Raw genomic sequence first — 25,171 nt, 5'->3', positions numbered from 1 at the left:
TTTTAGGCAAAGGTCAACCATTTGTCAACACCCACATTCAGACCAGGAGAAAGGTTGTACTAGTCCTGTAAACCTGAGCCAGGGAAGGCCTTGCCATTTCTCATGGCTCTGAGGCATGGTATCTTTGACATGGTCATGTTCATGTCAATAATAAACATTCATTCAGGACTTTACCCACTCCCCACAGTTAAATATGACATCAGAAGTACAACAACAAAAGAAAAAAAAAAACAGAGTTGTATCTCATCAAATAAAAATATGTAAAGCTTTTGCAGAGGATCCAAGTTCAGTTCCCAGCACTCACATCAGGAGGCTCACAACTCACCTCTAACTTCAGCTCCTGAGATTTAACACGCTTTCCTGGCCTCTGCAGGCAATTCACGCGCACACACACACACACACACACACACACAAATAAAAATAAAATATATGTTAAAAACTCTATCAAGAAAAAAAGACAGCTATGATGTAATCAGAGAAAATATTTGAAATCTGTACATCTTGTAATGGTCAGGTATCCAGACTATGTAAAGAACTACTGTATCTGGACAACAAAAAGACAACCTGATCTAAAAGTTGGCAAAAGCTTTGACTAGAGATCATTTCAAAGACATAGAAACACACACTACACATACACACACACACAGATACACACTCAGCACACTCAGACACAAACACAGATGTACACTATGTACATGCATAGATTTACACACACACACAGATACACACTCAGCACACTCAGACACAAACACAGATGTACACTAACTATGTACATGCATAGATTTACACACACACACACACACACACACACACACTGGAAGTGCGCAGAAAGATTCTCAGTATAAATCCAAACCACAGTGAGATACTCCACAGGTAAGATGGCTATAACGAAACACACAGAACATCCTAAGAGTTGGCAGTGGCACCAAGATGCTAAGACACTGGAGCCCTGGCCATTCCTAGTTGGAATATAAAAATATGCAGAGTGCATCTGCTCTGAACAGCAGCAGATAGAATTCCCAAGGAATTAGAAAGTATGGAAACACAGCATCCTGCTTTGTGATAACTGAAAAGTGGAAGCCACCTGTGTCCAAACATCTCAGCTAACATAAAAATCTGAAAAGTCATCCAGTAGAACCATCAACCCTAAAATGGAGACAATGCTTCCTACAGTAACGTGGCTGAACACTGAGAACATGCTAAGTGGAGGAAGCTGTGTATTATACGAATTCATTTACACAAGGAGTCTGATTGGCAAGACCACGTGAAAGGGATGGAGAGGAGGGAAGGAGAAGCTGAGGCATGCAGAGAAAGGGAATCAGATAGATGGAGTTTCTTCAGGGACAGACAGACATGGAAGACATGTCCTAGACATATCATTCTGAATGTACAGGAAAATCAATAAATTGTGTACCTTAAAATGACTCCCTTTGTGTTAGGTAAAGTTTACTTAAAGATGACGTGGTACAGTCAGGGTTAATTTTCAGTACGTGGAAGCCTGTCCTGCCCTGAGGGTCCTCATCCTAACATGTTACCACCCTTCTTTGCTCTAGGATGCTCGGAAGGCCTGCAACGATGCCACGCTGGTTCAGGTAACGTGTCCCCCAGTTCATGTCAGCAGTTCACCTGAAGAATGACAGTATCAGTGACATGCAGAGTGTTGTTCCTGAGGTGCTGTCCACAAACACACTGCTGAAATAGAAGCCTGCTGGGCAGTAAGCACTGTGGAGACATGCAGAAGCATCTTGTAGATGCTTTTCTTTAAGCACTTTCTGAATCTTTTTGGTATACACTGATTAAGCTTTTTTTTTTTTTTAATGGGAAATTTTAAGAAGGTTTTGTTGGGTAAATACTGTTTACTTTATTGACGATATGTGTTTTGCACTAGACATGTATAAAACTGGCTTTCTTTTTTATGTTTTAGAAAATCAGAATTTTATTTATGACTCCAAAAGACACCCGCTCACTGGCCCCATTGAACTCAGGGTCAAACTTTCTGACCTTTAATCAGGGTAACCTGCACCACCCCCACACTGAGCAGTGTCAGAAGCCACGGGTCTGGTGTCCCTTGATGAGATTCCTGTGCCTTGGTTTTCATGACTCATTGCCCTGAGCTCACCTTTCCATTCTAACTGGTAGCAGGGACATAGGCAGGCTCCAGGCAGATTCAGTGCTCCCCCATCCTGGCCAGACCACTGAGTCATGGCAGACCATCCCTGGCTGCCTCAAGGCCAGACTTCCTTCCCCACAAGCTGAAACTGCCTTTCTTGTTCCCATTTTTAAACAATTTTAAGATTTTTGTTAAATTTTGTATGTGTGGGTATTTTGCCTACAGACACATCTATGCACCATGTCCATGTCGGGTGCCCTCTGAGGCCAGAGGAAAGAGTCAGATCCCCTGGAACTGGATGGCTATGAGCTACCTGCCATGTGGGTGCTGGAAATTGAACCTGTGTCCTCTGGGAGAGCAGCCAGCACTTTTAACCAGTGAGCCATCTCTCCAGTTCCATGGCTTTCTTATAGGAAATCACAAATGTTTTCTTCTGTAGTCATTTATTTCTGGGTTCCCTTTGTGGCTGTCATATTTTTTTTTTCTATCGCAACATCTTATGTGCCCGTGTTTGTGGGCTCACTGACAGCTGGCTCTGTGAACAGGGTGTCAAATCGGGGTCATGAGAGTTTCCAGTGTTTGTCATCGCTTCGTGTTGAGAGATCCAAGCCACCTCTCTTCTAGTTCTGTATAAACTATTTGATAGGGAGCTGGCAAGATGGCTTCAGGCCAGGTATTGGCACTCAAGCCTGACAACCTCAGTCTAATCCCCAGAATTCGAGTAAGGTGGAAGGAGAGAATCAGCTCCACTCCACACTGACCTCAACGTGTGTGTGTGTGTGTGTCTGTCTGTCTGTCTGTCTGTCTGTGTCTGTCTGTCTATCTATCTATCTATCTATCTATCTATCTATCTATCTATCTATCTATCACACACACGCTTGTAAAGCATTTAAAGCACTTGCAGGCTTGCAAGTTGGCAGACATGACAGACAGCTCTCTTGGTGCAGTTCAGCACCTGCCGGGTCACCTTCCTTTCTGCCTGTCCTCTCTTCCTGCAGCCGGAGCTTTGTTAGTTGGAAGTCTGTGTCTTGCCTTTAGCTCCTCATCTGACAAAGTGTTGTCATCCACAGCAGCTCAAGGATGACCTGAGTTAATCACAGTTTTCAGGAACGGAACAAACTACCGCAGTTGTGTTACACTCTCTGTACTAGGTCACCTTCAGGTGCTATGACTTCATTTCTGCGTCTTATTAACATGTCTAAGGCAAAGAATAATGTCATTGTCACTTTCCAAAGATCACATCTAATATGGACTCGGTGGGCCGAATACAGATGCGAACCCGGCGCACGCTGCGCGGCCACCTCGCTAAGATCTACGCCATGCACTGGGGGTACGATTCCAGGTCAGTGGCTGCCATTGCTGAACTCATACAAAGGTTTTGTTTTGTTTTTTTCCGTTAAGAACTATTATTTGGGAGCCGGGCAGTGGTGGCGCACACCTTTAATCCCAGTGCTTGGGAGGCAGAGGCAGGTAGATTTCTGAGTTCAAGGCCAGCCTGGTCTGCAGAGTGAGTTCCAGGACAGCCAGGGCTACACAGAGAAACCCTGTCTCGAAAAACAAACAAACAAACAAACAAAAAAGAGCTATTATTTGCATTTCCTTTGTTCATAAAAGTCTTATTTGTGCAGTTTTGTAGAAAATGCATCAGCCATGAGCTGTTCATTGCACTAAGAGTACCCATTGACACTTCAAAAGTTTAGAGCTGTTTGTTCAGGTGTCTGATCAAACCCAGAGGCCCCTACTTGCTAAGCAGATCCTAGTCATTTATTTCTGGGTTCCCTCAGCCTTGACGTTTACACAAACTTAGGGCATGCAAGATGGCTTCTTGGATAAAGGTGTTTGCCTGGCAAGTTGTAAGTCCTCCGATCTCCACATGTGTGGAGACATTACAAATAGACATTACAATAATAATACTGCTAATAAATACTTTTAAAGTTTCTAATATGTAAATCAGCTTGTGTCTCCGAAAGATCTTTGTCTAGTGACCTGTGGAAACTATTTTGAAGTTTTCTGTCTTTGTTCTAGAATTAATGCCTTGCCAGTGAGAAATCACTCAGCACATTCAGAAATTAATAAAAGGATAAGATAGCACATGTCTTTCTGTTGAATGCTCAGAGAGGGGCTGGCCTTGGATAGAAGATTTCACTAACTTAGACACACCTTAGGCTTGTTCGTTCCACGTATGCTTCGTCCTTAAATCTCTTCAGGTCTGGCCCCAGGTTATAGTGCCCACCTGGCAGAAACTATGGTTTTCTCAAGAGAACAGGGGGGCTTTGTGGCATGCCAGGACTTTACGTTGGCTGTGACCCTGTGCTGCTCCTTGCTGCCTGTCAGAGGAATGTTCTTTGATGTGGGGCTGGCTTAATGGATGATTATAAATCAAGGTTGTCTCCTTTCTTGAGGGAATAGAGCCTTGTGGCTGGTCAATCCTGGAGAATAACCTTTACATTGCAGCATCTTAAATTTCACTTATGTCTAACCAGACCGGTCAGCTACCCCTGGGATATTTTTAGAGGAGCATTACTTTGACTAAATTCTGCTTTGTGTGAATTGATGTACTCTAAGCAGATTAGTAAATCTTTTTTTTTTTTTTCCCTTTCTCCCTCTTCGCTTGCTCTGGGCCCACTTACTCCGGCCCAAAGGTTTTTTAATTTATGTATTATATGTAAGTACACTATAGCTGTCTTCAGACACCCATATGAGGGCATCAGATCTCATTGCTGATGGTTTTGAGCCACCATGTCGTTGCTGGGATTTGAACTCATGACCTCCAGAAGAGCAGTCAATCCACTTAACCACTGAGCCATCTCTCCAACCCTAGTAAATCTTTATAACAGTAATTCTTTTGTCTTCTCCACCATCTTTACAGAGGAGTGTTATAATGTGCTTTTTAATACATCAAAACTATTTTGTTCTACATTGAGTTGTTTCTTTTGAGACAGATTATTGTTAAGTAGCTCCAGCTAGCCTCAATATCAAAATCCTCCTGCCTCCAACTCCTGAGTGAGAGAATTACAGCTATGGGATCCCTGCTCCATGGTATGGTTAACAGGAAATGCGCCTGGAAGAATCCAAAGGAGGGAGAGAGGAAAGCAGACTGGATGTGGCTAGCAGACTGGGTCCGCCATGAGAACGGGAGCAGAGCAGAGAGATGGGGGGAGGGGCAGGGGAGAGGGGAGGGGGAGGGGGAGGAGAGAGACAGAGAGCAGGGAGCGTAGGGTTATAAGCAGAATGAGTATCTGGGAGCAGGGAGTTTGCGGTAGGGAAGGAGGTAGGAGGGGCTAGCACGGATTCTGAAATGTGTACCAGGTAACAGGTACTTGTGGTCCTGAGGGAGCCTGGAGGCCAGCCCATGCTTTGGTTCCCTGATAGGCACCACAGATGAGCATCTGTCCCTTCTGCCTTTTAGAGTTTGGGAAAATGGAGTTTCCTTTAGACCCGACAAGATATCCTCACCATTCCTGGCCAAAATACAGTGTTACTGTTTATTAATATTAAAATACCCGTTAATAAGCAAATACTTACGTATGTCTGTGTCCAGATTGTGGATGCTATTCTAATTTATCAACTAACTCCACAAAGGATTGAGTTACACAAAAGGAGTGTTTTGATTGGATACATTTTTTTTTTTGAGACAGGGTTTCTCTGTGTAGCCCTGGCTGTCCTGGGACTTGCTTTGTAGACCAGGCTGCTCTGGACCTCTTAGAGATCTGCCCGCCTCTGCCTTCCAAGTGCTGGGATTAAAGATGCACATCACCAGGCACAGCAGGCAGTTCAATGCATCATTTAGTTCCACAGCCTGACACATGCACGCTATTATCTATGCTTGTGTGTGTGTTAGTCATTTTATTGCTGTTTCTGAGATTAATATAATCTTGGTCTAAGAATGGGGGGGGGTGTTGCATATATTAGCATAGTATATGTGCCTCTTAGAAGGGGATAGATACAATTATATTATTGATAACTAACGGAAAGCTAAAGAAGGATTTTTTTTTTAATTTAAGATAAAAATATTTTGTCCTGGGCCATCAAGGTGACTTTGGGAAAGGTTCTTGCCACCTGATGGCCTGAATTTTCTCCCCAGAACCCACATGGTAGAAGGAGAGACTTGTGTCCTCCAAGTTGGCTTCTTATCTCCACATACATAAATATATACGACTTAATTTTTTTTTAAAAAAGGCCTTATTGATACCACAGACTTTTAACCCCAAATGTAATTACTGAAGTAATGTTAATGATTATTTTCTTAAAATTTTTCCCAAGAACAGAATGTCACCCAGGAATCTGCCTCTTATTCCCATGCATTCTGCTGAGTAATTGGTGGGTCTCGGCTTCAGCCTGCACACATGGCTGCAGGTGGTTTCCAAGTTTCCTCCTTTATCCCCCGCTGCCCACCTATGGACCTCCCCCTCTGTAAACATGGTTAGCTCAAACCCTTCACCTGCAGGTTTTCATAATTGTACTTTTTTTGTATCTTTTACATTTTATATGCAATGAAAAAGCAAATTTCAGAACAGAACAAAAATCCAGTGAGCACGCAGTCCAGAACTGATAAAGTAGTGAACCCAGCCTCTGCATCCTCTGTTTAAAGTGTAAAGGCGTAGACCATAATGTTTTCACAAGTTGGGAGAACAGTTTACTAAACAAATCTTCCTAGAAAACGTGTTTTTTTTTTTTCTCCCGAAGTGTCCTTCAGAGATAAAATGCATAACTAATTAACTCCTTTTTCCCCTCAGTATCAAATTGTTCTTGTGTTTCTCCTCTAGGTTACTAGTCAGTGCTTCGCAGGACGGAAAGTTAATCATCTGGGATAGCTATACGACAAATAAGGTAGAGTCTTCTCATCTTTCTCTTAAATAATCTTGTGCTTGCTTTACTGCCTGGCAGTTCTTTCTTACTCGAGGGGCCCCTTTTCTGAGATTTATTTTCCATCCAGACCAGATCTTATAACATGTTTGCTTTTAATGTTGAATTCTTCTGCTGCAAGAACAATTTCAGTATGTGTTTGTCTCTCTTTTCCCCCTCCCTCCCTCCACACACACACACCTAACACCCCCCCCCCCTTCCTCAGGCTCTTATTTAGCTCATGCTAGTCTTGAACTCATGATGTAGCTGAGGCTAGCCCTCAGCTCTTGATTCTCCTGTCTCTTCCGCCACACTGCTGAGTTTACAGACACACAACACCACACCTGGCTTTTGAAGACCTGCCACTTTCATAAAGACAGGAACTTTTAAAATTCCCAATTCCTGGACTGAAACACCAGTGATGTTTCTGTGTCTTACTTATTATGGTAGATGGCTACTATAAGGTCTTACTTACTCCAGAGTCGATTTTGTTTTTCTGGATGACTTTAAAAAAATAGACACATTGAATTTGTTGAGATCTCGTAGTGAAAATCTTGATTTTCTTACTGTACCCAGAGTAAAGAATCCTTGAATCCTTGATTCAAGTTGTTGAGTAACATTGAAAAGAAGATTTGGGGGACATATTTTACAAGTCAGATGCATACATGAGCAGTGGATGCTGAGCCGTCGAAACCAGCATCTGGTGAAATGAACAAGACCGAGGACCCTGCCTGCATGAGCTCCACACTCAGCCGAGGGAGACTTTAAAATAACTCAGTTTGGGATCTAACAGTTTTTGTGTCCTAATTGGTATTAAGTTAGCCTCGTTCAAATCCATTTTCCTAAAACAAACAAACAAAACATCAAATATACTTTTACGATATCACCTTAGATGAAGAGGAAGCATGGTCATATCACAGGGTACGTGCTTGGACCCTGGATGGGGCATCCTTGATAAACACCTGTCGTTCTACTCCACCTGCTTCTAGTTTGCCTGCACCGTTGTGTTCCCTCTGTGAGATCCTGGAATATGTGCTGTTACTGCAAGGTCACGTGTGCAGGCCCCCTTCCGATTGTCTCTCATACTTCCCCGTCCATTCCTTTTTATGGTTCAGTGTTTGGGAGTAGGAAACTCCGTGTTTTTTTTTTTTTTTTTTTTTTAACATCAATGTGCTAAAATATGAATTCGTTTTTTACATCTAATTCAGGAGGCAGAGTCAGTCTCATCTCTTTGAGTTCAGCATGGTCTACATAAATGAATTCCAGGCCAATGGGGGTACATATTAAGATCAAGTCTCAAAAAACAAAACAAAATCCATATAGCTTTACTTTTATTTGAAACAACTGAGAGTGAGGTGCTGCTTGAGAGACAGTTTCAAATGGAAGAAAGCTCTTGGTGCTCTTACAGAGGATCCGTTTCGTTCCCAGAACTGCAGCAAGGGGTCACAACTCCAGCCCCAAGAGATCCAATTCCTGTGGCTCGGAGGGCACCTGCACTCAAGTGCACATTACCACACTCGTGTGCGCATACACACACACACACACACACACAAAATTTAAAATTGTTCCTAAAATGAGCACTTCAATTCCATGTGACCTGCCAGCATAGAAAGGGACATCCCCTGTGCCTGTGGTGTTTCCAGGCCTCATGGCTTCCTTTCCCCACTGTGTTTATTCCTAGATATGTGTGATTTCTAGCAGAACTTGCTTGCCTCATGAGAAGCAAGCTTAGGAATGCATTATGTATTGACCGCCCTTGAAGCCTTTGCCGTAACAGTCTCCGTGTCTCTGTGCGCTCTTTGTGTGGTAGATGCACGCCATCCCGCTGCGGTCCTCCTGGGTGATGACCTGTGCCTATGCCCCGTCTGGGAACTACGTGGCCTGTGGAGGCTTGGACAACATCTGCTCCATATACAACCTGAAGACCCGCGAGGGGAATGTGCGGGTGAGCCGAGAACTGCCAGGGCACACAGGTGAGCCACTTGTGTCCTCCTCAGCCCTCGCCCTTACTGACCAAGGCTGCATGTGTCAGGGCGGCTAGAGGAAGAGGGAAGCAGAAACCACAGTGATGACTCTCAGAGTCACGTGGTGATGGTCGTTCCTTGCTGTCGCTTGGGGCCTTGAGCTCACTGATCATGCTTTCTCCTGTGGGGGGGGTCCTCCCACCCCTGCGATTGCCTTCTTTCAGTTACAGCTATACTGTTGTGTAAACATGATAAATTTGCTACCCAAAAGACCCAGACGTTCACAAAAAAAAATGCAAAGAAAGCAAGTGTGGCCTCCAGCGCTTTCTGCTGCTCTGGAGTGAGGTTCAGGATCACACAGCCTGTGCTGGGGTTCACTCATGTCACCAGAAGCGCTGTCCCAGGTCGTGTTATATTCAGGAAGTTTCTGTCACTCATATTCATCCTGTCTGTGGTTGCAGAGGCCGAGAGTGGTGTTTCCCCACCGATGTCAGGCTCTGGGATGCTGATGGATTTGAATCATGCCAATGCAGCATTTTCCAGAAAGCCTTCACAATATTTTTAGGGTCTTCTCCAGTGCTGCCGCAGGTTAGAGGTACTGGCTAAGAGGCGCCCTCCCTCAGGTGCATCCAACCTGCAGCCTACACGCTACATAAGCATACTGAAAATAAAACTTCATTTTGTTATAATTTTTAAAAATTTAACTGTATGTTTTTAAGCATGAATTTTGAGGATAGGGTTGTGTCACAGTTAAACACACCAGGCCACTATTAGGCTGACAAACTTAGGTATGGTCACTTTGAGTGCCCAGTGTCTGATACAGTGACTACCTTGGAAGAGTGGAAGAAAATTTAGTGGCGGGCAGCAAGGCATTGGGCTCATTAAAGCAGAGCTGTATATCCCACTGGTGAGGCTCTGTGGCCTAAGTTCATGGATTTTGTCCCACTTCTCTGTCACTGGATCAGAGATGACCTGACATTTGCTGCTCTCTGCCGCAGGCTACTTGTCCTGCTGCCGATTCTTAGATGATGGACAGATCATTACAAGTTCAGGAGACACGACTTGGTGAGTTTATTCAAAGGAAGCCTGAGTTCATGGGTACAGACATGGGGAGAGGTGGACATTTATGTCTGTACTTGTGTTCATCACAGTGCTTTGTGGGACATCGAGACCGGACAGCAGACTACAACCTTCACGGGACACTCGGGTGACGTGATGAGCCTCTCACTGAGTCCTGACTTGAAGACCTTTGTGTCTGGTGCTTGTGATGCATCTTCAAAGCTGTGGGATATCCGAGACGGAATGTGTAGACAGTCTTTCACAGGACACATCTCAGACATCAATGCTGTCAGTGTAAGCGAATGTTTGTTTGTTTGTGGGACAGGGTTTTATGTAGCCCAGGATGGCCTCTGACTTCCTATGTAGCTCAGAATAACCTTGAACTCCTGATCCTCCTGGTCTGGCTGCTTCCACCTCTCAAAATTTTACTGTCTAAAGTGCTGAATCTGACACCATTAGAACAAATTGCTTGCCTGGATTCTTATAACCGGTGTGTGCCCTTAGAACACCAAATCCCCAAATAATAGGACTTGATTTTTAAATCTGAGTGCTTATTTTTGGATAAGATATAAACTTTATTTGCACCATGAGTAGGAACAGGGGTGGTCATTAGTGAGCAGGCAGCCTCAGAGGTGTTCACTGTGTTTAGAGGAGAAGTTATCCTGTATTGAGGGTAACCACACAGGGTGCAGTAAGAAAGGGTGCTGCTCTCTGTGGAGTCTGGTACTTGGAGACAGCCAAAGCAGGGAGGTGTCAGCTCTCCTGTGTACCAGCTTTGAAACTGATCAAGCTGTATAACTTGGGCGAGCCTCACACTCCCAGCCTTCCTAACAGGGCTAAAGCTGCTTCATCAGAGAATGCTGTGGAGACTAAGTGAATTGTATAATCAAAGCACAGAAAATGTTGGAGATTATCAGAGTTACGTGTGTGTGTGTGTGTGTGTGTGTGTGTGTGTGTGTGTGTGTGTGTGTGTTTTGAAGTGTCTCATTAGCCCTGGCTGGCCTGGGACCTAACATTTGAGTGCATCTGAAATCCGAACAGATGTGTACAGGTGCCCGTGAAGGCCACAAGAGGGCATCAGATCCCCTGGAGCTAGAGTTAGACTGTAAACTGCCTGATGTGGATGCTGGATACTGAACCCTAGTCCTCTGGAACAGCAGCAAGTGCTCTAAAAACCAGGTTTAAAGTGGTTTAAAAACCAGGAAAAAAATGTTAAATTTTATCAGCTGCTTTCTCTTTATCTATTGAAATGTGTAGTTTCTTTTCTCTCACTCAGCTTCCCACCCCACCTGCCACCCGGGTCTGTGTCTGTCTGTGTGCTACTGAGAATTGAACCCAGGCCCTTATGAGTGCTAGGCAGATGCTTATGTTTGATCATTTTTATTTTTCTTTACTAAAGGTGAATTTGTTTATTACCAATATTGTTTTAGATTTTGCACATGAGTGATAGCTGGTACATATGCACATGCTATGTACTTGCATATATATGTGCATGCATGCAAGACCAGAATGAGATCAGGTGCCCTGCTCTATTCCCGTCTACCTAACTACTTTAGGCAGGTCTCACTAAACTGGAAGCTTGCCTTCATTCATGAGCTTGTTCACCAGCAACTTCTCAGGATCATCTGCTTGTCTCTGCCCATCATGCTGGAGCTATAAGCACACTCAGCCATGCCCAGCTTGTCATACAGGAGACTGGGGGTTCAAACTCAATGTCCTCAAATCCTCATGTCCATATGTGTGCAAAGCAAGCACTTTGTCCCATCCCTACAATAGTGAATTTATAGAGACATTGTTAAAGTAACTTTTATTCACCTGATGTAATTGTCTGGGACGCTTGCTACCTCAGTCTGCTAACTTAGGCCTAATCCTGGAAGCTTCTAGCCTCCATACAATCTTACCTAGGCCTAGAATGTTTTCAGCCTCTGTGACTTACTACTGAATAAACTCATCCTTTTTAGTTCTTTCTGATCTGTGGTTCAACTTAGCAATTCTGTCTCAAACTCCCCTCCATACTGACTGATTCAAACTGCCTTCTCTCATCTTCTGACTGAATTGCTCTGCTTGGTCTTATACTAACTTTGGCAATATGTCCTAATCTTCTGGCTCCTCATTCTCTGGCTGGTTTTGTCCTAACCTGTGTCTAGCTTGTTTTCTCTCTGCACAACTGTCCCAGTAAAACTGCATCACCACCCCCAATTCTACATTGCTGTCTCTTAAGTAGTCTCTCTTTTCTGTCTCTTCTTGTGAGAGTTGGGTGTATCCTATTCTGTCACATCTTTCTCTGATTTGTCATTTTGTCTGACTCTTACTTTCAAACATGGGTGTTTCCTTCTACAAACTAATTTACATTCATTGTTTACGATTAAAGGTGTGTGCTAAGGGTGTGTCTGTATTTCATCTGGAGTAGCCATGTTGCTGGATTTAAATCCCTCTACAAAACAAACTGTTCTCGTATTTAGTTTTGTTTGTGGGGATGAGACAGTAACCACCATCTTTGTTAAGCTATTAGGACACACTGAGGCCCCTTTTTGAAATGAAATAGTTAAAGAAAAATACTGTAAAAGAAGACTAGGTCATGGTGCCCAGGCCTTAGTCCCAGCACTTTAGAGACAGAGGCAGGAGAATTTCTGCAAAGAAAATACATAGTGAAACTCAGCCTTCAAAAATCGAAGAGTGGAGCCAGGGAGTGATGATGCACACTTTTAATCCCAGTACTCTGAAGGCAGAGGCAGGTGGATCTCTGAGTTTGAGGACAGCCTGGGCTACAAAGCAAGTTTCAGGACAGCCTAGGCTACATAGAAAAACCCTATCTCAAAACCAAAACAAGGGCCTGGAGAGGTCTGATATATTAGGAAATGGCCAGCACCACCCACAGAGGGAAGTAGGGAGTAGGAGTGACAAGCACACAAGACACACAGTAGATAGAAGGAAGAATTTATGGTTAGCGGTCCTGGGTACTGGGGTATTTCCTGTTTGGAGTGGAGAAGCCATGTTCACTGAGAGTCACTTCAGCCGTTTCCAAGAACCTGTTAACCTAGTGGAACTGCTGCCCTGCAGGCCCCTGCCTGAGGGACTTGGTAAACAGTGGAACGCCATCTCCCTGTGCTTACTATCAGGATGGAAATAACACTGCCCGCACTATGTAATGCCTTCTCAATCTTCCAACTGTGTAGTCAGATCTGAAACTGAAAACAGACGCGTTACATAGCTGGAAAATATTGCTACTACATATTTGTGTTCAGTCATTGGAAACCCGTGTGGTTGGACCAGCTATATCCATCAGTGAAACTTACTGATTTTAGAACCTAAGGGTAGGTGATGACAATACTAAACTATTCATTCTTAAAATGTTAGTAATATTTTAAAACCTAGCAGTGCAGGTCAGTGGTACAGCACTTGCTTAGCATGTATGAAGAACACGGCTAATCCCTTCCACAGAAGAAGAACACAGGGCTGTTGCCAGGAACTTATGAGATCAATACAAAAATTAACAGCTGGACAGCTGCTTAAGTACTAAGAAAATTAAGCTAAAGCCCCGCTTTGAAGGCTGTTTATCAACTAGACTCCAGATAGATAAGGTTAATGTCTGAGTCAGGGTTTTACTGCTGTGAGCAGATACCATGACCAAGGCAACTCTTATAAGGACAACATTTAACTGGGGCTGGCTTACACGTTCAGAGATTCAGTCCATTATCATCAAGGCAGGAATATGGCAACATCCAGACAGGCATGATGCAGGAGAAGCTGAGAGTTCTACATCTTCATCTGAAGGCTGCTGGCAGAATACTGGCTTCCAAACAGCTAGGATGAACCCACACCCTTAGTGACACACCAACTCCAACCAAGTCACACCTACTTCAACAGGGCCATGCCTTCTAATAGTGCCACTCCCTGGGCCAAACATATGCAAACCATCATAGTTAATATAGGAAATTAAATGAACTAAAATAATTCCAGGTTGTTCATTAAAAGTGATGAGCTGAGGAGATGGTGCAGTTGGTATTCGTGGTGCAGGTATGAAGACCTGACTTTATTCCACAGAACTCAAAGTAAAAAAAAAAAAAAAAAAAGGCTGGCACAGTGGCACTGACTTTTGTAAATCCCAGCACTGGGGGAGCAGAGGCAGGAGGACTGGGGCTCGCTCTGCAGACCCAGGTTCAGTGAGAGACCCTGTCTAAACAGCAACAGTAAACACAAAATAGAGAGAAGAAAACACCTCACCATGTGCACTCACACACACACAGGTAAAGTGGGTAAGGAAAGAAAACTGGGTGTGGTACCACAGGCTGGAATCTCGATGCTTGGGAGGTAAAGGCAGGAGGATCCCAATTCTATCCAAGAAGATAGTTGAGACTATCCTCTGCTACTCAGTGAGTTAAAAGGTCATCGTGGGATGTATGAGCTCCTGCCTCAAAATCACACAAACAAATTAATGAGGGGCGTCTAGAAGCGAGAGCTAAGCACACCTGACTGTATAAAACCTTAAAACTGCTGCACGGTCTTCTGAAGTAAACAGGATTAATGATAAGTAGTGAAGTTGCATCTGGAGCAAATAAGACCAATTTACAGCCATTCTGTTACTAACACCAGTGGTTCAACTGCAGGAAACATAACTGTCCTTTAAAGCTGTTCCCAGAAGGTATAGATGTCCTTTCTCTCTGTGGAAAGGCATGTTGACTAGGGAGGGCTGCACCAAAAATAGATGCGCCAGTCACACCTGGGTCTCTACCGCTCACTTCAGATCCAGTAAACGTGGGAGTTGTATATTTTCTCTCTCATTTTTTTTTTTGCCTGTGTACATGTGTGTGGTGTGTGTGTACATATCTGTGTGTGTGTAAGCCAAAGGCTGATGTTGGGTGTCCTTGGTCACTCTTCATCCTATTCAGTGAGGCAGTGTCTTTCAGTTGAGTCCAGAGTTCAGCTGTACTGTTCTAACTAGCTAGCTTCCTCCAGGAATCCCATCTCTGCCACCCAAATGCTAAAGCACAGGCAGGCCTCCACACCGGTCAGCATTTAAGTGGGTGTTAAGCTCCGGCCTCTAGTCTTCATAAGCACACAGTGAGAGCTTTATCCGCCGAGTCATCTCCTCAGCCCCAGTGATCTGTATTTTCTAAAAAATCTTTCAAATTTATTTTTCATAATAGGATTCTGGGATATTTACACAAACATCTCATAAATATTAATACTTGACCTATGAGCACCATGGGGATTTTTGGCCTTCTCTGTTTCTGACTTGTATGTAGGAACCTCTTAGGCATCCAGGTGACCCCTCGTCCTGGGAGGCCACTGCACTGATGCTAATCTTAGCTTGGACATGCAACCCATACTGCTGTCATAGTGCAGTGCAGCCCACTGCGCCCGACTCCTAAGTGACTGGCACATAGAAACACTGGCCTGAAATGTTTTGATAAGACAGGTGGCAGACCACGGCAGGGTTATTAACATTGTGCAGAGCAATGGACCATGTACTCTGCATATGCTATTCAGTCCTAACTCTTAAAGGTGAAGCCCAGAATACATGCGCACGAACATATCACACATATACATATATATACATACACACATATATACAGATTACATATATACATATATACATACACACATATATACATATGTACACACATACACACACACACACATATATATATAAATAAATCATGTGTATAGACATACACATATATGTGTTTTAATATACATATGTACACACACACACACACACACACACACATATATATATAAATAAATCATGTGTATAGACATACACATATATGTGTTTTAGGCAAGGTGTGATGGTTCATACCTGTAATCCCAGCAGGAGCAGTTTGAGTTCTGGGCCAGCTTGGGTTACGTGGTGAGAGCCTGTCTCACATAAAAAGAAACAAACTCAGCAGTTGCTGACATGGAAAGAAGCAAGGTTCAACTTTAAGCATGCTGTACCTCACCTCCCACCCCAGGTTCTCTGCCTCCCTGGTCTCTGTATGAGTCTATTCTGGTGTAGCTCTGGCTCGCCACACCCCCAGTGCCAGGTGCCCTGCCTCCATGGTTTTTGTGTCCTTCTTTCTTTCTTTCTAGTTCTTCCCGAGTGGATATGCCTTTGCCACTGGTTCTGATGATGCCACCTGCCGACTCTTTGACCTCCGTGCAGACCAGGAGCTCCTGCTCTACTCTCATGACAATATCATCTGTGGCATCACTTCTGTGGCCTTCTCAAAGAGTGGGCGCCTCCTGCTAGCTGGCTATGACGACTTCAACTGCAGTGTATGGGACGCTCTGAAAGGAGGCCGGGCAGGTGAGTGATGCGGCCAAGGCAGGCTCTATCTTGGCACCTAGCTGCTTTTAAAATGGCAGCTGGGTGGCCCTCCTTTGAACTCATTACCTTTGGTGGTAGTTGGATCACATTCTCTACTGAAGAATGACATTAGGGCCTATGATGATGAATTTAGGGGTCAAGAACCATAAATACAAATCAGTGCTATAAACCCGTTTCTAGTTTTGGTGTGGCTCAGCCCTTAGCACAGGTATTTAATCCCTCTGGCTGAATGCAGACATGCCCTTAGTACACACCTTTAATTCCAAACAATGGAAGTAAAGTTAGTTTGTAGAAGGAAGCACCCATGTTTGGAGGACTCTGAGATTAAAAATCCCAGCACTCAGGAGGCAAAGGCGAGTGGAACTCTCAGTTCAAGACCACCCTGTCTACAGAGTGATTTCCAGCCAACCAGGGCTACACAGAGAAACCTTATCTTTTTGTTGTTGTTTTAGGGTTTTTTTGTTGTTGTTGTTTTTGTTGTTGTTGTTTTTTTTTGTTTTGTTTTTTTTTTTGTTTTTTTGTTTGTTTTTTTTGGGTTTTTTTTTTTTTGTTTCTCGAGACAGGGTTTCTCTGTGTAGTCCTGGCTGTCCTGGAACTCACTCTGCATACCAGGCTAGCCTCAAACTCAGAAATCCACCTGCCTCTGCCTCCCAAGTGCTGGGATTAAAGACGTGCACCACCACTGCCCGGTGAGAAACCTGATCTTATAAAACAAACAGATAGCTTCACCTAGCCCTATATGGTGGTATACACCTTTAAACTCAGCCCTTCAGAGGCAGAGATAAGCAGATTTCTATGAGTTCAAAGCCAGCCTATTCTACATAGTGAGTTCCAGGACTGCCAGGGCTACATAGACTGTTTCTACATAGCAAGTACATACATACATACATACATACATACATACATACATAAAAATAGCCTCACCTACTAGTGGCAGACAAAGTGACAAATCAAAGAAAAATTTGACAAAGTAGGATACACCCAACTCTCAGGAGAAGAGGGGAGAGACAGGCTCCTTAAGAGAGAGCAGTACGGGAGGGAAAAGCAGTTATACGGAGAGCATTTATAGACACAGTTGAAGAAAGAACAAGCTAGACACGCCTGTGAAGACAGAGGGAGCCAGAAGATTAGAACATATTTCCAGAGTTAGAGCTCAAGCAGAGCAATTCATGAGCAGTGAAGCCAGATTGAATCAGTTGAGCCACAACAGCTGAGTTGAACCAGCCAGCCAGAGATCAGAAAGAACAAGAAAGGGTGAGCTTATTCAGCAGCAAGTCTCAGGGGATCTCGTTAAGATTGTATGGAGGCTAGAAGCTTCCAGGACTAGGCCTAGGTTAGCAGACAGGCAGTAAGCATCAGAGACAACAATTTTCTCAGGCAAATAAAAATACTGATACAGAACTAGAATATCGTGAACTTACTGGAGATGTGAATTTGCCTTTACATGATTTCCTAGAGAAGTTACAGAATACCCGGTACAATGGTACACTGTTGTTAGAGTATGACTTTTCAAAATTTGAAAACACAAACTGATATGTGAAGAATTCCAGTAGCTTGTGGCATGTTGTGTTCGTATGCCTGACTTGCCCTAGTGGCAGTCTCCCTGGAATGTATGTCTTTAAATCACCGTCTGTGTCGTAATGCACAACTCTCACAGTTCTAAAACACCAGTTTTAACTCTATATTGATCTTTCTTTGTAGGTGTCCTTGCTGGTCATGACAACCGTGTTAGCTGCTTAGGTGTGACTGACGACGGCATGGCTGTGGCCACAGGCTCCTGGGACAGTTTTCTTAGAATCTGGAATTGAGTGCCATATTTTCTGTTCTCCAATGATATCTGGAGAAATCCATGCTACAGCCTATAGCTGTGAGGAAAAAAAAAAAAAAACCTGTACCTTCTATTTGCAGATGAAGTTTTTCTATTGAGGTGACTATATATAAAAAGCAGCATTCAGTAAACTATAGTTTATTGAAACTGTTTTAACAAAAAATGGCGGTCAAAGAAACAATCAAGACTAAGATCCCTTGCTGCCATCAAAGGCCAGGGTATTCATTGAACAGTTGTGTGTTGACTTTAACCCGACAGATTCTTGCTTGTGCTAATTGTTTCTCTGTGATTAGAGTGCACACTTTATAGCAGACAACTGTTTGTGTTTGCATTTTGTTAAGGACTACCATTGAACTTTGTATATATATATAAGAAGTGTCACATTTTTAAAGTGCTGTCACGGAAGAAGCAGGACCTGTGATAGAAGTGATGCTGCAGATACATGTGCTGTCTGAAGGAAGTCCCCTTGGACTCTGACATCACATTTTAACCTGAGAGTCCCCGACTGCTTCTTGATTGGGAGGGCTGATAGGTGAGGCGGTTCTGGGGGACGCCGTGGCTGTTCATGCATTCCTTGCCACTCTAGGAATTTCAGCGAGTGCTCATTTTCTGTCCTTTGAGGGGACAGGTGAGATGAAGGTAAAAGTTTCACTTTGACATAGGGTACATGCTGAAGAAATGTCATTACAATTTATTACATGAGAAACTAGTAGACACTGGCATGTAGTTTTTGGTATTTTAAGAGGCTCAGCCATTTGAACCATTGGACTTTGCTGTTCATTTTTGCTTTCTGAAACGAAGTTTGTAGAAAGTATTAGTATTTGAGAAGTCTGGCAAAAACCTGACTTGCTCCTGCATCTGAAGACTCTTGCCTGGTGTTCTCTGTAATAGGAGGAAACAGTGTCTCACCTTTAAACTCATCTACTCAGCTGGCACAAAAAAAAAAAAAAATATATATATATATATATATATATATATATATATATAGTCACACATGTGTATGTGTATACACACACATATATATACACATATATGATGGCCTGTGTAATATAAAATCTATGTAATGTAAAAACAGGTATAAACTATTTGTACCCTTGAACTTTTAGTTTTCCATTTTTGTGGTGCTGCAGAAATCCAGGCCTTGTGCCAGCTAGCCAAGTGCTCTACTCAGTACATCCCTAGCGCCTCAGATCAAAGCTTCCTGCTGCCATGTAGTACTGTTCTCCGTAGCATGACGTCTAGAGTTGACCAACCCTGGAGCCTAAAGCATTGTTTCAAAGGGGTTCAGCTGGCAGCAAATCTGCACCAACTGTTCAGTAAAGTGTCTGTCACTGGGATGTCCCACCTCCAACGTGAACAGACGCCTCTCCTCTTCAGTTTTCTTCTGTAGATTTAAATGGTTGACAATAGCAGACCGTTATGTCTTGCTGGTGCTGTCTCCTCGGGTTATGTGGATGTATACAAGCACACTGTAAAGCTGCTGTTTAGCAGTTTCTTTGTTAAAGTTGATCACCTGGAACTGTAACCGCAATACTTTTAAACTGCATCTGTGAGTTTTCTCTCTGTACTGTGAATGTGCCCATGTATGTAACAGCTGTGATCATACCAGCATCTGTTTTGTTTATTAAGGTCAGTTGATCTTAATATAGTGGAAAGAGCCTTAGCCCACACAGCTCCAGGGTCCAACCTGATTGGGGCAGAGAGAGAATGAAAATCAGACACACAGACACAGGAAAGCTGGGGTTGGGTAGACTGGGCTCTCTGATGGAGAAACGAGTGACCAGAAACTCAGCTTATTCCATGGAGAAGCACAAAGAGGCAGTGCTGTTGTATACAGATAAACAAGAAGGGAGCATTTGTGGTATACTGCTGGATCAAGGAGACAGGTTTAGCTAATCTCTGCGAGAGCAGTCCCCGTAAGGAAACAATCTTAAGGCTGTAAATAATCAGGGGATGGGGTTCACAGAGCTAAGGTGTACATGTTCTACACATACCATCAATTTACCCAGGAGGGCTTTGCGGTTCTCTCGTGGGTCTAAAGCAAGGGTCCTTTACCTGGCAGTCACTCGGGACTTCCTCTGCTCCCTAGATGATAGAGGTGAACTGAGACACAGTATTGAGAAACAGACCATCAATGGCAGGTGTGAATGTGTACCTTAAGTTTGCGGGGCCCTTTTGCTCCTGTCTGTTTGTGAAATAGGGAGAGTTCTCAAATATGGCACAATTTTAAAAAAAGAAAAAAGAAAAATTGACAGTGCTGGATGAAGTCTAGCCTTCCTCATACGTCCACCCAGAAAGTGTTCTATTGCTAGGCTACACCTGCAGCCTGCCCACCCAAGCCAGTGTTGAGGCACATTAGAGGATCACGATCACCCCAGGAGGGTGTAGGCGTGTGTATTCGCTGTGTAGCTCAGAATCCATCTCAAAACGTCATTCAAAACAGCACCTCTATCATGTATAAAGGAGGTTTAATTGGGGAGAGTGCTTGCAACGCAAGGCCCTGGGTTCAGTCCCTAGCAGTGTGTGTGTGTGTGTGTGTGTGTGTGTGTGTGTGTGTGTGTACATGTGTAGTCATACTAAATGAACTCTGGTCCTAAATATTTTAAAATGTTACTTGGGGCTGGAGAGATGGCTCGGCAGTTAAGAACACTTGTTACTCTTGCAGAGGACCTGGGTTTGGTTCCCAGCACCACATGGCATCTCAAACTGTCCCTTCAGTCCCAGGATATCTGACTTCCTTACCCACATACATTCATGCAGGCAAAACATTCATACACTTAAAATACATGTTTAAAAAGGGAATGTGCTTTGTTAATAAAAGTTTGTATGAAACAACATAAAGGTTTCCCTTTAATATGTAGCTGGAGAGGAACCATTATGACCACATGTGGCTAACTGCACAGTGCCAAGTGCTGACACAGCAATGACCTTACTCAAGCTGCTTTCTTAATGTTGGTGTCTAGGGTTCCTCTGCAGTTTCTGTTGTGGTTGAATACGTTGGCTTGCTGAGAGCTGCTGAAATTAGCCTACATAATGTGCCTCAGCAGGTCGATACGTAACATCAGACAAAAGTCGTCCTTCAGATCGGCAAGATTTTTAACGTCTGGTGCAGCTCCTGCCCTGGCCTCTAGCTGGGTCTACTAGTATGTCACTTTCCCCAAGCATACTGTAGTAGTGTAAAGGCACATGTTCTTCCCTAAACAACATGACCACCATGTGGTTGGGGCGACACCTTGAGATGGACACGCTTCATTTTTGGCTGCTGTGATGTTAAAATATCCCAGATCCCTTTCTAGTTCATAGTTAAGTCGTGACTCACATGTACTGTACTGAATTACAAATTCATGAAAGCAAAGTGTTGAGTCTTGTAAGTGGCTGTCATTTAATGGCACAATGTTTCTGGAAAGCTAAGGAATGTTAGCCTAGTAAAAGAGAAATGACGCTAAGTGTGGCAATGCATGCTTGTTTTCCCTCACTTGGGAGGCTGAGACAGGAGCACAGAGCCTAGGCCAGCCCGTTGTGGCTCTCAGATGAAAACCTTACCCCAGAGGCTGGGGGATGGCTCAGTGTTGAGCCTGCTTAGTGTCAGTGCAGAGAACCTGAGTTGAGTTCCCAAGCAGGTAGCTAATAACTGCCTCGAACTTCAAGGATCCAAAGCCTTCCTCAGACACTTTACATCCACATAGTTTAAAATTAATCCTTTTCTTTTAAAAGGAAAAAAACGCCCTTTATTTTAATAATCATTTTATTGCTGAAAGTACTGTCCAAACCTGTTGATATTTTAGATTTAATAGTAAAGCTAAGACGTAATTTCAGAAGTGAAACCATACAGGGAAATTATTTGGATATGAACAACGTTTTGGATTTTGAACTGCAGTGTGCTTTGTTACTACCTTAGAAAAACTGAAGAAGCAATCTCCCAGACAGGCCTGTCATCACTTCATAGGGACACACTTTTAGAATCTGCACATCACACCAGGCTTGTACCAATACTTACGTATTGTGTTCAGGTACTGATTATCTGGCCACTGTGGAAAGCATAACTTAAAATAATGTCTTAGCACATTAGAAATGTAAAAGCCACCCACAGAGGACTGTCCTTTATAGGGAGATTGTCTTAAATTGGACTGTGTGGAAAGTGAAGCACACAGCAAATTCACTTCTGCTTTTTATGTCACACAGGTACCCCCAGGATGTCTAAGCCAGCATTGCTAGCCACAGAGTGATGGAACATCTTATATTTAGGAAACTTTTTCCATGTTGTTTTTCCTAAGCTTTTTCTTTCCGCTTAAACCCAATACCTGGTTTTGTAAAGCAGGTGTGACAGTGTAGCATTATGAGGAAAAAACTTGTTTCAACTAGTATGGCATGTATCCAACACACTCTTTCAGAACACCTCCAGTGGTTCAGCAGCAGGGTGTCCAGGCCTTTTCTGTCTTTATGCAACTGTGCTCTGGCATATTATTGTCTCCCTGGAGGCATGAGATAGCCCACACCTCAAGTGTATCTTCAAGCTGGTTTGAGTATTTCTCTATAAGGTATCTTGGAAACATTTTTCTTTTCCTAAAGTAATTTCCAATATATGAAGCCAAGTGACGATGAATGTCAGCCACATCTAAAGCTTACAGGCAGGGCCTTGTGCCACATGACAAGATACTCTCCTTCATCTGTACAGTTGCTTGTGAAATACCGTTGCAGCAAGCTCATACTGTAATCAATAAAGTGCTGTTCACCATGGCGCATTGTACCTTGTTTTAAGTCAAATTTTAGTAAGATTTTAAAAATTATGCCCTGGAACTAAACTCAAGTCCAATACTTTAATGGTCAACTCTGCTTCCTTTTCTTTAAGTACTGGTCATGGCCGTCGTCATCATCGTCCTCCTCCGTCATGAGAAAGGGCAGTAAGGGAGAGATTGGAGTGTTACTGACCCAAAGCTAGCTTTTGGTTTATTGTTAAAGGGCACAGATTTCTCATTTATAAGTCATCCCCTCCCTTAGTGGGACACAGGAACCAGGTTTGTAATTCTAGTATTCGGGAGACAGAGGCAGGAAGATGCCAGGTTCGAGGCTAGCTTTGACTACATGATAAGACCCTGCCTCAAAAGAAACAGCTTCTCCTGCAGCTCCCTTAGGACAGTTCAGTTCCATTCTTAAGCCAATTGTGCTTATACCATAGATTTTTATTTTTTGAAAAAATGCCCAATTTTTTTCTTAGATTTATTAATTTTATGTATGTGAGTACATTGTCGCTCTCTTCAGACAACAGAAGAGGGCATCAGATCCTATTACGGATGGTTGTGAGCCACCATGTGGTTGCTGGGAATTGAACTCAGGACCTCTGGAAGAGCAGCCAGTGCTCTTAACCACTGAGCCATCTCTCCAGCCTCATCACATAGATTTTTAAATACTTGTATTATCACATTACAATTTTAAGATTCACAAGGAGTTTGTATTCCAGGATCTGGGAGGCAGAGACAGGTGGAACTCTAAGGTTGAGCCCACCCTAGTCTACAGAGCAAGTTCCAGGACAGCCAGGGATACAGACAACCCTGTCTTGAAAACAAACCAAGGGTGGAGGATGCTTGTATTAGTTCTATCTGTTCAGGAAATCCCCCGACTCAACGCTTTTAAGCTGCACACCTGCCATGGAAAGCTTCTCAAACTGCTCCTGACAGTGGCGAGCCAGGCATCTCATGCTTTCTGTGACTGGGCAAGAGAACTATATACTGTCTATACAATAGTATATAGGACCTCACGTATGAAAGCTTACACGACTACCATGAAAATGACTAAGAGTGGAAAACAGTCACTAACTGAGATAAATGCTACATTTATCAACTAATAGGCAGATAGGTTTATTTTCATCTTGCAATCTTGCATACTTATAAAAATGTTTTGTAAAAAGTTTAAAATCATACAAAGTTTATAAATACTGTAAACATACACAGTAAATCATCAAGTATGTGTGTGGCACTAGTCAGTAATGCATGTCATGACAGTCATGACTACAGTCTGTAATACATAAGCCTACGACTGCCACAGGTGCACTCCTGTCCGGTAAAGGAGCTGGTGTATTTCAACACTCCATTCTCAACACCCACAACTTGTTAACTTGATCAGCTGGCACTACATTCTTAACCAGTGAGGAAAAGCAGTTTTGACTGCAGACACTGGCTCGCAGACTTCAGAGCGCACTGGGACAGACTGCAGGGCTTCTTGACGCTTGCTGCAGACCCCAAACTTGATTCTCTACCTGTGCTGAGGCTTGAGAATCTGCATTTCTTACAAGTTTAAAAGTGATGTTGATGACCCAGGATCAAACCCAGAGAACCAAGCTGTAGCTTGCTAATTATGTGCTCTGTGTAACTCTGTAACCTAGGTTAGCAGACCTCAATTTTAGATATTAGTTTTTCATGTAATTTTCACCCAGTCCCACTTGGTTGACTGTACCATTTGGGGGATTAAAATTTGAATACTGCAACCCAACACCCTATCTGCATAAAGATTAAGTATTTCTGAAACTTCTCTATGTTCTAAGTAATGATATATAATATTATAATAGTTTTCAAGTATTTTAAAAATAAGAAGTGCATCTAGAGCTAGGCACATCTTTAATCCCAGCACTCGGGAGGGGGAGGCAGGCAGATCTCTGAGGCAGAGGCCAGCCTGGTCTACAGAACAAATTCCAGGGCAGCCAAGGCTACAGAGAAACCCTGTCTCAAAACTAACCAACCAACCGATCAAACAAACCAGAGGTGTGTACCTATTGTGAAGACAGACCTGTAGGAAAGAAATGCTGAGAGTTTGCTGGATCTCCTCCCCCGCCCTCCTCAATGTGCTCATATTAACTAAATACTCTTCTGCTTCCAGCCTCAAGTGCTGACCTTTGACACTGCAGTGGAATGCTGACTTCTGGAACTAATCAGATGTTAGCACTTTAATTTTCATGGTCAGGTCGGAGAATAATCCTGCCTGCTATTTACAAGTATTTCCATGCCACTGTCAATCAGACATCAATACCTGAACCATAAACATGTCACTATCCCAGAGTG

At 43.4% G+C, this 25,171-nt stretch overlaps 2 protein-coding genes across 5 annotated transcripts in view; one reads left to right on the top strand and one right to left on the bottom strand.

Moving 5' to 3' along the window:
• The window catches only part of Gnb4 (G protein subunit beta 4), a 35,414-nt gene extending 16,984 nt beyond the window's left edge, over nt 1–18,430 (top strand). For 2 of the 3 annotated variants that reach the window (XM_076932255.1, XM_076932253.1), the window contains exons 3-10: nt 1,554–1,592; nt 3,346–3,452; nt 6,877–6,940; nt 8,766–8,928; nt 9,918–9,984; nt 10,071–10,272; nt 16,054–16,270; nt 17,993–18,233. In XM_076932255.1, coding sequence (XP_076788370.1) covers nt 1,554–1,592; nt 3,346–3,452; nt 6,877–6,940; nt 8,766–8,928; nt 9,918–9,984; nt 10,071–10,272; nt 16,054–16,270; nt 17,993–18,099 — 966 coding nt within the window. In that variant the 3' untranslated portion in view covers nt 18,100–18,233. Of the gene's footprint in view, nt 1–1,553; nt 1,593–3,345; nt 3,453–6,876; nt 6,941–8,765; nt 8,929–9,917; nt 9,985–10,070; nt 10,273–16,053; nt 16,271–17,992 lie in introns of all 3 variants that reach the window. The other variant, XM_034499429.2, reaches the window with a different exon arrangement.
• Nucleotides 18,431–19,521: 1,091 nt separating this feature from the next.
• The window catches only part of Mfn1 (mitofusin 1), a 51,732-nt gene continuing 46,082 nt past the window's right edge, over nt 19,522–25,171 (bottom strand). For both annotated transcript variants that reach the window (XM_076932251.1, XM_076932252.1), the window contains exon 18: nt 19,522–19,806. In XM_076932251.1, coding sequence (XP_076788366.1) covers nt 19,656–19,806 — 151 coding nt within the window. In that variant the 3' untranslated portion in view covers nt 19,522–19,655. The remainder of the gene's footprint in view (nt 19,807–25,171) is intronic.

This window comes from Arvicanthis niloticus, chromosome 4 (genome assembly GCF_011762505.2).
Source record: "Arvicanthis niloticus isolate mArvNil1 chromosome 4, mArvNil1.pat.X, whole genome shotgun sequence".
Classification (NCBI taxonomy): domain Eukaryota; kingdom Metazoa; phylum Chordata; class Mammalia; order Rodentia; family Muridae; genus Arvicanthis; species Arvicanthis niloticus.
Note: the sequence above shows the minus strand (reverse complement) of the source record. Positions and strands in the feature narration are given on the sequence as shown.